The 14,423-nt window shown below is 42.4% G+C and overlaps 1 protein-coding gene across 1 annotated transcript in view; it reads left to right on the plus strand.

Moving 5' to 3' along the window:
- LOC132834642 (protein mono-ADP-ribosyltransferase PARP6-like) overlaps positions 1-11,584 on the plus strand; it is a 174,554-nt gene extending 162,970 nt beyond the window's left edge. The window contains exons 22-25 of the mRNA XM_060853543.1: positions 2,122-2,201; positions 5,123-5,186; positions 8,687-8,771; positions 11,224-11,584. Of these exons, the coding sequence (XP_060709526.1) occupies positions 2,122-2,201; positions 5,123-5,186; positions 8,687-8,771; positions 11,224-11,326 (332 nt within the window). The 3' untranslated portion in view covers positions 11,327-11,584. The remainder of the gene's footprint in view (positions 1-2,121; positions 2,202-5,122; positions 5,187-8,686; positions 8,772-11,223) is intronic.
- The last annotated feature ends 2,839 nt before the right edge of the window (positions 11,585-14,423 follow it).

A 14,423-nucleotide genomic window follows, 5' to 3' on the forward strand; every position in this document is an offset into this window, starting at 1 on the left:
TGAATGTTCAGGTGGTCCCATGCCAACATGAGATGTCTCCCATTTAGGCTGAGTTCAATGCTTTGATTGGGAAGGGAATCAAGGGTCATAGGGGACAAGCAGGCAAGTAGGGTACAATTCTGTCAGCCATGATCTTCTTGAATGATGGAGCAGGCTCAATGGGCAGAAGGGCCTACTCCTGCTCCTAGTTCTTATTATCCAAGTGGCAGAGCACACAACCACACAAGCTAATGAAATATAGTTTATATTAGTGACTACATTAGTACATAATAGCTTAATATGTTTACAAGGCATTTCTCCACTTGTTTCAATGAAAACATTAAACCATTCAATATAAGTAGATTTACATATCTTAAAGAGCTGGGGAATGGATTAAAAATGTTTGTACATTAGTTTCACAGTACTTTCTAGCCTTAAAACATTGTTCAGAAATGGACCCCCATCATAAATATAACTTAAATTCTTTGGCAATGTAAAAGCAATGGAAATTTCAACTGTACTTACTGCCTTTTGGTTATTGTCTCCAGTCTAATATCCCACAAAAAAAAACCTGCTGCTGATTAAGAATGGGGACTGTGGGCTGAACATCTACCCTGTTTTCTAAGGCTGACCAAACTGTAGATAAACTGTACTACTACCACTGTCACTGAGGTCAAGACCAGTCACCTCAGCTCAGACCAGTAACTGAATCCAGACCTTGCCTACTCTGTATTCCAATTGGTGAGGCATCCATCCAATGAGGCATCATGTTACTGAGCAACATGATCAACAAACAAACGGAAATTAGGTTGCAAACAAACTGACAAATTTAGTGTGTGGCAGTCAATAAAAATATATTTAAATCTTTCCTTTTGTTTTTAAATTGCCCAGGGTCTTGGGAGACTGTAATTCCTCATTGGTTTCATCATTGCAACATTTTTGTCGATCTTTGGTTGAATTGCCAATCAGACAGCACCATTTTCTCCTGCAGTATAAATTATTGCGATCATTGAAATTTTCCGTTCTTGCATTTGTCCTGATGAGCGCAAAGTGAAAACCTTGTGTAACCTGTCTTTCTTTCTTTGGAAATAGTCATAAAGTGTTCACTTTTCTGGCTTTGTTTATTTATTGAACACTAGAATGTTAGTGCTATTAACCCAATTAACTAATACATTTGAGGAGTATTGATCAAAGGCAATTGAATAGAGTTTGGGATGTGAGGCAAACATGTTTTAATCAAATAAAGAGTTAAGAGTCTAAATATTCACCTTACTACTGTTAGGAAGCATTATTAAGGTTAGGTTGTGTTAAGAAACTTTATTGTTAGGTAGTGCTCACGTAAGGTAGTATTAGCAAGTCTGGAAATTGTTAGCTTCACTAGACAACAGTAAGCCATTATGTTACACTAAGAACAGACTGAAAAGCTGATGGCATAAAGAGGCCCCAGGGAGGGTGAACAGATAACAGGACATTGGAACCGTGTTAGATTGCACGTAGCTCATACTGAGGTAACAGAATGTTATCAGCTTGGGACCAATCCCATAAGAGTATACCGTATCCTACCAAATAAGGATGTAACACTGGGATGCGAGGGGCTAAAAGGCTAGACAAAGAGAACAATAGATCAGAAGGCGCTTTCTCCAGTGAGCAGCAAATCTCACTGTATTTTGTATGGCTCTCTCTCATTAAACCAGCTTATATTTTGAATCAGATCCAGTGTTTCTCTCCTTCAAACGAACACGGGGACGGTAGCCCGTCCTAACACTACTCAAGGTCCTCCTGTTTTTTTTAATATTACGTCTCGTTAAAAACAGAAGGTCACAACAAACCAGCTACTGGTGAATTTGTGTATCCATGTGGGTTAATAGATTCAAAACCAATATGTATATAGACACTTTGAAGTGTGTTTTCTGAGCAGCAGTATTCCAAACATGAGTCCTGCACAGAAGCAGACTTAGTATGCTTCTTTCAAAGGCTGCATTAAAACAAGGAAGTGGATAGCATCTGTGCACAATCCCTACCCAATCAGAGCCTGTATCCCACTGCATTTTGCTGCCATTTCCTTTATCTGTTTGCTGAGATTGATAACCATTTTATTTTCTGTTGGAAAAGAAATGTAGTAAACTGTGGCTTACTTTCTAGGAATGGGCAAAGGACAGCATCGCATGCCATCAAAGGATGAACTGGTACTCCGTTATAACCGGATGAACACAATTCCCCAGGTATTAGTACCCAATTTCCTTGTTGGTCTCTGCAAGAAAGGAGTCTGTCTGCAAAACTCTGCAACTGTCCATTAACCAACTTGCATCAGGCTTCTTATCCAGGTGGGTGATTGAGTGGAAGTCACGGGAAGTCGGCTTGGGATCTAAGCAGGTCAGCATCATCTGATTCTGTGGTCTAGAATCTGGGGCTCAGATCTGATGTTCAGCTGCGTATTTGCTTTGAATCTCTAAGGCTGCTGCTCTATTGCGAGAAAGTGAGGACAGCAATGCTGGAGATCAGAGTCGAGTGTGTGGTGCTGGAAAAACACAGCTAGTCGGATAGCATCCGAGGAGCAGGAAATTCGACAGTTTGGGCACAAGCCCTTCATCAGGAAGTCCTTTCAGCACTACACTCTCGACTGCCGACTTATTGCCTCAGGCAGTAGGGTCAGCTACAAGATTAAAGTTTTCTGGACTGAGACTTATCGGCTATCTCACTGTTGTGACCACACCAGGCATGTTCGTAGAGTGGTCAGTGATCTGCCACTTTGTACTGCTGCTGTAGTATCCATTGTAGACAAGCAGGAGGCTGGAAGAACCCAGCAAGGCAGGCAGCAGATGGAGGTCAGCATTTCAGGTATAACCCTTCTTCAGGAAAGAAGCATCCTTTAGCTTTTTCTTGCTGGTGTGTTCCAATTGAAAGAGCTGTAATCTGGAACAAGTTCAAAGGTTAGTTTAGGGGCGGCACGGTGGCTCAGTGGTTCGCACTGCTGCCTCACAGCACCAGGGTCTCACGTTCAATTCCAGTCTCAGGCAACTGTCTGTGTGGAGTTTGCACATTCTCCCCGTGTCTGCGTGGGTTTCCTCCAGGTGCTCTGGTTTCCTCCCACAGGTCAAAGATGTGCAGGTCAGGTACATTGGCCATTCTAAATTGCCCATAGTGTTAGGTGCATCATTCAGAGGGAAATGGATCTGGGTGGGCTACTCTTCAGCGGGTCGGTGTGGACTTGTTGGGCAGAAGGGCCTGTTTCTACACTGTAGGGAATCTAATCTAACCTATTTTGCAATGACTGTTGAAAATTACAAAATGAAAAAAAGCGACAGCTGTCTGCTAAAATACAAAGAGTAAAAGTAGGGATGGATAACGATAAAAGCAAGAGCAGTCAGTTGTTGTTGCAGACCTATTGACTTGAAGATCCTTTTTCTGAGGTGTTCTGAGGAGTTCTTGAAAACTTGACGTCTGAACTCAGCAGCTACAATGGCATCTGTTCCCCTCATTGGAGGACTGAGCAGACCGTGCTCTGGGAGGAAGTGTAGGTGCCTGCGTAGCCTAATTCAGTACAGCATTCTCTGACTCCCTGTGCACTACTTGGCTGGGTATGCTGTCAGGTCATGTCTGTCAGAATCCTTCATGGGGTTCTGAAAAACTTGGTGTGTCAAGGCCTGTCTATTCAGATCAAGGCTTAAAGTGGCTATGGGGTTACCATCAATAACTCATTCCTTCATAAAGCAAGGAATTCAGAATTTTAGAATTAGGTTTATTGTCAAGTGTACTCAAATACAGAAGTACAGGAGTACAGTGAAAAGTTGACATGATGCCATCTTCGGTACAAAGTACCTCGATCCAAATCTTAGGTACAAAATAGAGAAATAAAGTAAACAAAAAAGTTACATTACCTTCCAGTTATTCATAGTATAAGTTAAAAAAATAAGAAAGCTAAACATTACAGTCTCACTTTGAAGGGTTTGCAGTAGATCAGTGCAGAGACCTTCCACATGTGGTCTGACTGGGCTCGCAGATCAGTTATGCTAGAACTTCCAGTGCTGGCTTTCCTGTCTACACTTTGTCACCCGAGTGTATGCATTCGAAGTGTTGCGAGGAGGGTAACAGACTGGACAAAGTTACACAGCTTCCTTCATCTCCTGGTTTCCACTGTTTGTGGCATCTTCCAGACCTCGGATTGATCTCCATGGTTTGTTTTGCCTCTTCCAGGCCTGGATTTTGGATAGGAATAGGAAAGTGTCCAGTCACAACCTCTCCAGCTGACCGAGTGGGGGATCGTCTCATTGGAGCAGCTTGTCATTTTCCTCTCCCTCATTGTCAATTAACTAGAAACATAACAACATATGCAGTGGAGAGATTGGAGGATGAAGCAATGTTCCTGCAGTATTAAGATAGCAGTGACACACTGTCTTTTAAAGGGCGAGACATTGATGTAGTAGTCTTGTTAGAATTCAGATGAATATTCTGGGGACATAGGTTCAAATCTTGGCAGCTGCTGGAAGTTTTGTTAAATTAATAAATCTCATGGGTGGCACAGTGGCACAGTGGTTAGCACTGCTGCCTCACAGCGCCAGAGTCCCGGGTTCAATTCCCACCTCAGGCAACTATCTGTGTGGAGTTTGTACATTCTCCCTGTGTCAGCGTGGGTTTCCTCCAGGTATTCTGGTTTCCTCCCACAGCCCAAAAATGTGCAGGTTAGGTGAATTGGCCGTGCTAAATTGCCTGTAGTGTTAGGTGAAGGGGTAAATGTAGGGGAATGGGTCTGGGTCGGTTGCTCTTCAGAGGGTCGGTGTGGACTTGTTGGGCCGAAGGGCCGGTTTCCACACTGTAAGTCATCTAATCTAGTTATAGTAATGGTGACCATGAAACTAATAACCCACTTGGTTCATTAATGTCCATTAGGAAAGGAAATCTATTGTCCTTACCTGGTCTGGCCAACAAGTGGCTCCAGACCCACAGCAATGTGGTTGATTCTTAACTGGCCTCCACTTAGTACAAGGGCAGAAGAAGGGTAACAAATAAAATGAGAATTCATTCATTACTCCAGCATCCAACAACAATAATAGTGAAATGAAAAGACTGAAAATCACCCAGTGCACACAGTTTCAATTATTTCTTCTGTTTTTACTTGACTAATATTTTCATGTTCCTCCTACAGACGAGACCGATTCAGTCCAGATTTCTACAGAGTCGAAACCTAAACTGTATAGCACTTTGTGAAGGTATAAATCATCTTTACTTCCTAACATGCAACCTCCAAGGTTTCATTAACAGAGGCACAGAGTACAAAAGCTAGTTGCATTTCTATAAAACATAAGCTCAGTCTGAACTGGAGTATTGTGTCCAGTGAAACGGTGGCACGGTGGCACAGTGGTTAGCACTGCTGCCTCACAGCGCCAGGGACCTGGGTTCGATTCCCGCCTCAGGCGACTGACTGTGTGGAGTTTGCACGTTCTCCCCGTGTCTGCGTGGGTTTCCTCCGGGTGCTCCGGTTTCCTCCCACAGTCCAAAGATGTGCGGGTCAGGTGAATTGGCCATGCTAAATTGCCCTTAGTGTTAGGTAAGGGGTATATGTAGGGGTATGGGTGGGTTGCGCTTCGGCGGGTCGGTGTGGACTTGTTGGGCCAAAGGGCCTGTTTCCACACTGTAAGTAATCTAAAAATCTAAGTAATGGCCATTGCTGTTTGTATTTGAGTGCAGAAAGGATTCACAGCAATGGTTCCAGGGATTAGGAACTTCAGTTATGTGGAGAGATTGGAGATGTTGGGGCTGTTTCTCTTCAGAGAAGAGGAGGTTGAAGGAGATTTGATAAAGGTGTTCAAAATCAAGAGGGGTGCTGGTAGAGTAGATGGTTTTCCCACTAATGGAAGCATCAAAAACAAGAGGGTGCGGACATGAGGCAAAAGAGGTAATGACAACATAAGGAAAGCCTTTTTCATGTAGTGGACGCTTGGGGTCTAGACACGCTGCCTAACACTGTAGTGGAGGCCGATTGAATTGAGACAGTTCGAGGAACTCGGGTTATGATCTGAAAAGGAAGAATGTTCAATACTTTGAGGAGAAGGCAGAGGAGTGGCACTCAGTAAATTTCTTCTTTGGAGGTACAGTATAGATGTGATGGGCTCAATGGTCTCCTCCGGTGATTCCTTCACACAGTGTCGGCAGTATGTTGCCATGTCAAGAGATTATCACCAGAGCTCTCTTTTTTCCTATTTGTGAAATAATTGCTGGGGCCAGTTAGATTAGATGGTCAGCCTGTGGTTCCAAATAATGTCAACAGCAGATTTCAATTCTTGCTTTGGCTGAAGTAGACTTGGAGCTAGTTTCTTCAGCCACTTCCTGAAAAGAGAAGACAAGGTAGGACCATCACTGACAAGAGCTATCAATGAACACAGACAATGAGCCGGCCTCGAGCCCCCAGGGTGATGAGTGAAGTCATTCTGCTACCCACTTGGTTCTCTCTTGAGGAGGGTGAACAAGGCTCCTCCTTTTAAGCTTGCGTTCTGACATTTGCCAAATCACTCAAATTTGTTATCTCTGTTCGATATGTTTACCCACAATTTCACAGCTGACATAATGTTTTAGGAATCAAGAGCAGTTACCATTGTAAAACTTCCTTACTTATTCCACAAGTTCAACTTCAACCACAGCAGAGAGCAATTGCATGATCGGCTGCCTGCTTGGTACAGTCCATTTTCAAATATTTACATGTTTTATGATTGATGCACGGGATGTGTGTGCCTCTAGCTAGGCCAGCATTTATTGTCCTGAGGGCAATTGAGAGTCAAACACATGCTGTGGGTGTGGAGTCACATGTAGGCCAGACCAGATAAGGATGGCAGTTTCTTTCCCTAAAGGATATTAATGAACCAGAAGGGCTTTTACCTAATTTATTTTTATTTTTAATTTTTTAAAATTATAATTTCAGATGAATCATGGAATGGTCATGCTGCAGAAAGGGATCATTCAGCCCATTTTGTCTGTATTGGCTCTCCAAATGAATATCATGACTTAGTCTCCTTCTCCTGTCTTTTCCACATATCCTTGCACATTATTTCCACCTAAATGGTCATTTAATGCCATCTTGAAAGTCTCAATTGAATCTGCCTCTGCCAGGCAGTGCATATCATACCCTAACTATTCACTATGTGAAAAGGTATTTCTTTCTTATCTCGCATTTGTTACTTTAAATCTGTGACCTCTTACTTACTTATGAATGGGAATAGTTTCTCCTTACCTACGCCATCCAGCCCTTCATGATTTTGAAGGTTAACATCAGATCTCCTCTTGGTCTTTTGTGGAATTGTCTGACACTGAATGTAGTTAAGGCCAAAATATTAAATGTTTGTAAGAGGGAGTTAGATGTATTTCTTAGTGCTAAAGGAATCGAAGGGTGAAAGTGGGAACAGGGGACTGAGGTTGGATGATCATATTGGATGGCAGAGCAAGCTCAATGGGCAAAATGGCGTACTTCTGTTCACATATTCTATCTTTCAACTACACATCCAATGACATTTGTCGCCACTTTGCCTCAAGTTAGTTGTTAGAATCAGCTACTAGTAAATGACCTTCTCATTTTTGACTAGATTGAATGTAGTCCAAAGTTTAAAAAAAAATGCTTTAAATATGTTTTATTGAAATGGTTGGCTTGGTATTGTCATTTTTATCATTTTGCAATTTGTTAAGTTGAGCAAGAGTGCCCCTTTCAGAATGTTCCAGGTTTCTGATGAGTATGTGAATAAGAGTTTACTGGCAAATAGTTATAGTTCACATAAAGCTATAGAAGAACCAAAGAAGAGGACAACCTGCACATATATCTCATGGAGCTTCACATCAGAATGGGAGCTGTGAGGAGAACGGGTCTCCTTTAAGAGTTATCATTGATACGGGAGAATTGACTGAAGGACATAAGGTAGAAGAGGCAGATTTTTTTTGAAGAAGCTTTTCAAGAGGATACAAGAAGGCTGAACATCTTTGCTAAAGGAAGTTGTGAGTGCAGAGCTACGAAAGGTTCACAAGTAAGAGGAGGCTATGGGGCTCTAGTGATGAACGAAAGAGACAAACTGGGATGTCGGGCTGGAGGATATAGAGTCATGCAGAACTGATGAAGATGACAATTTTGAAGTTAATGCTTTGAGGGACAATGCTTTAGTGAGGACAGCAGTGATAGGTGAGAAAGTTAGTACAGCAAACTTTGTTTGACTGTCACTCTCGATAAACCGGCACGAAGTACACGCCTCAAATATAGAGATCTACCACGATACCCAAGTATTCATGTTATAAATAGGCAATTGGGCATTGTTAACTCACAGGAAATTTATAATGGGTGTTCAGTGATAGTAAGCTGGTTAGAATCTTTCTTATTGGAGGTGGTCATTGCTTGACACTTGTATATGATGAATTTAATTTGCCTTGTAGGAGCCCAAGTCTGAATGCTATCCAGGTCTTGCTGCATATCGACATAGACTGTTTCAGTATCTGAGGAGACATAAATGGTGCTGAACATTTAGGCCAATCCTTGACATTTTATTCATAATACCAATCAGTAGAAGCCTAACTATTTGAAAAATGGTCATCAGTTTGTACTTTCCAGAAACCTCCACTATTTTGAACTTGAGTTTGCCAAAGAACTTGCACTGAAACAAATTGTCAATGAGACTGAAAACATTCTTCCTTTTAACCAGATCCTTGATAATGTTTCCTTTCTTGTTTTCTTTCTTAGTTATAACTTCAAAAGATCTCCAGAAACATGGGAACATCTGGGTCTGCCCTGTGTCTGATCATGTCTGCACTCGCTTCTTTTTCGTGTGAGTAGGATCAGCAATATAATCGTGATCATCTCATTGTGTTTGGCCTAATTTCAGGATTCTGACTCATGTTACGTCAACTGGTCCATTGTCCCCTTAGTCCCCGAGGTCTAGTGTTGAATGAGTATTAATGAGTAATGAATGGTGTCAAAGAAGATATCACATTTCTGCACTGCCATCTAAACTAACCTGATGCCATGTCCTTGGTGCATCCACATGCCTGATGGATACATCAACCTAGACATTGCTGTTTGGAATGAGCAGTTTTGAGGTTATGAATTGAAATTGCAGGTTGACAAATAGATTCTAAATAGCCTGGTATTTCTAGGGATGTGGTTGTAACAAACTTGCCCTCACACAACACATCTTTAAACTTTCCCCCTCTCACCTTAAACCCATGCCCCTCAGTATTTGATATTGATGGGCAAAAGATTCTGACTTTTCACCCTATCCATGCCTCCTATAATTTTAGACACTTCTATCAGTTCGCCTCCTCAGCCTCCAGTGCTCTAGCAAAAATAATCCAAATTTGTCCAACCTCTCCCTATGGCGAATACACTCCAATCCAGGCAATATCCTGGTAAACCACTTTTGCACCTTCTCAAAGTCTTCACATGCTTCTTATAGTGTGGCAACCAGAACTGGACACAGCATTCCAAATGTGGCTTAACTAAAGGCTTATACAGCTGCAACATGGCTTGTCAACATTTATATTGAATGTCCCGCCTGATGAAGGCAAGCATAACACCCACCTTGTTTTTGACCACCTTATCCACTTGTGTTGTACTTTCAGGGAGCTTTGGACTTTGACTCCAAGGTCTCTATATACCAAGGTATGGTAGGAAGATCGTATGAGGAAAGGCTGAGGCACTTGGGGCTGTTTTCATTGGAGAAAAGAAGGTTTAGGGGTGACTTGATAGAGGTGTACAAGATGATTAGGGGTTTAGATAGGGTTGACCATGAGAACCTTTTTCCACGTATGGAGTCAGATATTACGAGGGGGCATAGTTTTAAATTCAGGGGTGGTAGGTATAGGACAGATGTTAGGGGTAGATTCTTTACTCAGCTGGTCGTGAGTTCATGGAATGCCCTGCCAGTAGCAGTGGTGGACTCTCCCTCTTTATGGGCATTTAAATGGGCATTGGATAGGTATATGGAGGAAAGTGGGCTAGTGTAGGTTTGGTGGGCTTGGATTGGCGCAACATCGAGGGCCGAAGGGCCTGTACTGCACTGTATTTTTCTATGTTCTATGTTCTATGTCTCCCTGTATATCAATGCTCCTAAGGGTCCTGCCATGTACTGTATGACTGCTGTTGCATTTGACCTCCTAAACATATCAACTTACACTTGTTCGGATTTAAACTCCATCAGCCATTTAGGCAGAAGTGAGTACTGCAGATGCTGGATATCAGAGTTAACATTTGAGTAGTGTTGGAAAAGCACAGCAGGTCTGGCAGCATCCAAGGAGCAGGAAAATCAACATTTCAAGCAAAAGATCTTCATCAGGAATCATCATTCCCTTTTAACATGAATCATCAGATTCCTGATGAAGGGCTTTTGATCAAAATGTTGATTTTCCTGCTCCTCGGATGCTGCCTGACCTTCTGCGCTTTTCCAGCACTACTCAAATCTTGACTCCATCTGTCATTTGTCTGCTCGACTTTCCAACTCATCTATATCCTGCCTTATCCTTCCTCATTACAGCATTGCTGAACAAAGAGACATAGTTCTTTGAAAGTGGAGTTACAGGTAGACAGGGTGGTGAAGAAGGTATTTGGCACGCTTGCCTTCATTGGTCAGAACATTGAGTATAGGAGTTGGGGTGTCATGTTGCAGCTGTACAGGACATTGGTGAGGCCACTGTTAGAAAACTGTGTTCAGTTCTGATTGCCCTTCTCTAGGAAGGATGTTGTTGACCTTGAGAGGGTGCAGAAAACATTTAAATGGATGTTGCCGGGACTGGAGGGTTTGAGTTATGGGGATGGGCTGAATAGGCTAGACCATTTTTTCCCTGGAATGGCTCCCAGCCCATTCCACTTTGGCTTTCAGCTGCTCCAGTCTTCCAGGCCTATTCATGTGGTTATCCAAATGTCTTTTAAACAGTATGATTGCACCCACATCCGCCACTTCCTCAGGAAGTTCATTCCACATGTGAACCAACCTCTGCGTAAAAAAGAGTCGCCCCATGTCTGTTTTAGGTCTCTCCCCCCTCATCTTAAAATGTGCTCCTTAGTCTTAAAGGGCTATCAGCAATGAAGACATTGGTATGAGGTTCTGTGTCAATTCAATTTAAAGCAAATGCTTTAACTCCTGAGTAGCTCAGATTAGAGGTGCCTCACACAATCTACAGAGTTTGTGGTTCCAACATTTCCTTTTAACATGAATTGCTTCTTTAAATAAGTATCATTTTTCATGACAACAGTTTTGAGGCTCACGTTATTGTTCCTTGCAGGTATGAAGATGGGCAAGTTGGTGATGCCAATATCAACACTCAGGATCCCAAAATCCAGAAGGAAATCATGCGTGTGATTGGAACTCAGATTTACACAAGCTGAGTCCTGGAGGGATGATTAAGAAAAATTCCAAAGGATTCCCCCACAGACTTGAGACCTATCACAATCATTCCCAATCTTCCTATCCTGGCTTTTGCAAGGAGTCTTTATAAATATTTTCAGCAGAAAAAGCTTTTTTTAAAGCCAGGATAAGAAAGACGTCCGTTTGTTCTCCATGATGCATCAGTGCTGTAATGGTGTTTTATATATCTTTAAATATACATATAATCGTGCTTTTTTTGTATGACTGTATTGTGTATGTTTGACAAGAAAATATCATCAGTTTCATTAAATTATGTGTACGAAAAATAAATATTTTGCACAATTTTGACTGGAAATGTGGTCTTTTAATTGGTTTAGTTACACAGGAACATATGAACTCATTCCAGGATAGGCCATACGGCCCTGTTCCTGATGAAGGGCTTTTGCCCAAAACATCGATTTTCCTGCTTCTCAGATGCTGCCTGACCTGCTGTGCTTTTCCAGCACCACTCTAACCTCATTTGGCCCACCTGCCCTGCTTCATTAGTCCATAAGATCATGGTTGATCTGATTGTGACCTCAACTTGACATTCCCAACTACTTCCCAATTATTTATGGACTCCCTTCTCAATCGAGAACCTGTCCATCTCTGTCCTAAAAATATTTAAAGATCCCTCTCCACTGCTCTTTGAGAAGGAGAATTACAAAGATGCCTTTCTTCTGGGGCTCGGAGTTTTTAAAGTCTGCTCCCCGTTCAGACCTGCATATCCCTGGATACAATGGGCAATTTGGACAGTGGGAGGAAACTGGAGCACCCAGAGGAAACCCACACAGACACGGGGAGAATGTGAAAACTCTACACAGAGAGCAACTCAAGGCTAGGATCGAACGCAGGCCCCTGGCACTGTGAGGCAACAGTGCTGCCCATGAAGCCACTGTGTTGCCCCTTGAGATGAGTAAAATAACAAACCATTTTGGTGGACTGGGAGTTGCATTGCTGTAGTATTAGGAACACAGTGAGCCAGGCAGCATCAGGAGGTGGAGAGGTTAGATTAGATTAGATTCACTACAGTATGGAAACAGGCCCTTCAGCCCAACAAGTCCATACCAACCCTCTGAAGAGTAACCCACCCAGACTCATTCCCCTACCCTATGTTTATCCCTGACTAATGTACCTAATACTTTGGGCAATTTTGCTTGGCCAATTCACCTAATCTGCAGATTTTTGGATACATACAGAATTTGACACCAAGCCACTTTGAGAGTGATAGCTGTTGCTAAGGGTTGATGTGGAAGGATACATTAATCACTGAGCAATATAGAACAATACAGCACAGTACAGGACCTTCTGCCCTCAATGTTGTGCTGACCTCTTATAAACAAAATGTAACAAAATTGCATGGAGTTGGTGGGGATACATAGATTTGCACCTTGAAGGATTAAGATTGAACATCCAAGTTTCCCTTGCAGTTATAGTGACTAAAATCTAGATATCCCAATGACCAGAAAGTCTTTGGAGAATCTTAGCCTGGAATTGTGCAATGGTACCATGAAGAATCCATGGTGCAGCTGACTCTGTGGGAATTGCCAGAGAAATTGAATCTTCCAATGAGCAATTACCCAGCATCTGGAAGTCTTTAAAAAAACCCTTAAGTTCTTAGAACTTGGAGTCAGAGAATGTTTTGAATGACTTAAGCTCCCCAACAAAAATGAAGAGGATTACAAACTACTTGTGTCTCTGGTATCGATTGGACTGAACTCCCAATTCTACAATAACCAACACTCCGCAACCTGACCTTGCCAGCCACGATAAGCACAGACCTCCCAAACTTGCCCGATCTAAAACCAAATACTCCTGACTGAAATGTGTTGACTCCACCCTGACCTGAATCTGACAGATCCAACATTCACATCAATAACAACACCTTTTGACCCAACTGTGAAGGAACCAAAACCCTGGATCCAACACCCAAAGTTGTCCATCCATCCACTTTGCTGTAGCCCCATACATCTTACCTATCTGGCACTACAGCTGGCTAGCCCTCTCAACTGCCTCATGCACAACCCCTATGACTGTCTACCTACCCCTCACTACCTTATACGTTTATCTTTCCTTAATCACTGTCAAAGTACCTTTGGGACTTGTAAGTAGATTTCTTCTTGGTTTTCTGCAATGGTGCCTTCAGGACACTCTCCACCTCCTGATGCTGCCTGGCTTGCTGTGTTCTTCCAGCTTCCTGCTTGTCTACTTTGGATTCCAGCATCTGCAGTTTTCTTTGTCACTAGACTTAGGATCTTGGCTGAAAACATCAGCAATTGGGAAGTGGTCAATTGTAAAATCGCTTATTGTTGGTTAAATCTGTTCTGATTGTAATCAGAATACTGGGTTAATGACATGCAATAAACTATATGTTGAGGAAGAGCCTCTTCTGATTGGACTCAATGGTTTTCTGCTATATTTGAGCATGCATGGTCTGTTAGGGGAAATGAATAAAAATGATGGGTACACTTTGCAAGGTGGGAAAGCTAGAAGGAAGAAAACTGCTTGCAGCTCAGATCGGGCATTAGTGCCACAGTGTGTGGGTAACATCATGCTACAGTATGGGAAATCAAGGACAACTCAGGCAATTTATGAAATAGCAACAAGTGTGACTTGATTTGATTTGATTTAACATTGTCACATACACCTAAGTGCAGTGAAAAGTTTTGTTTTGCATGCAGTACAGGCAAATCATAACAAATAAGGGCATACAGATCGTAGGGTGTTTGAAGAGCGCAAAGCATATTCAGTTATGGTTACATTGAAGGTGTACGAAGTTAGGTGGACAGGCAGGTAGTACTGAGGAAGTGGGGAGGCTGCAGAAGGATCTAGACAGTTTGGGAGAGTGGTCCAGGAAATGGCTGATGGAATTCAACGTGAGCAAATGCGAGGTCTTGCACTTTGGCAAAAAGAATAAAAGCATAGACTACTTTCTAAACAGTGAGAAAATTCGTAAAGCCAAAGTGCAAAGGGATCTGGGAGTGCTAGTCGAGGATTCTCTAAAGGTAAACATGCAGGTTGAGTCCGTGATTAAGAAAACGAATGCAATGTTGTCACTTATCTCAGGAGGGTTGGAAT

Source organism: Hemiscyllium ocellatum, chromosome 42, assembly GCF_020745735.1.
Source record: "Hemiscyllium ocellatum isolate sHemOce1 chromosome 42, sHemOce1.pat.X.cur, whole genome shotgun sequence".
Lineage (NCBI taxonomy): Eukaryota > Metazoa > Chordata > Chondrichthyes > Orectolobiformes > Hemiscylliidae > Hemiscyllium > Hemiscyllium ocellatum.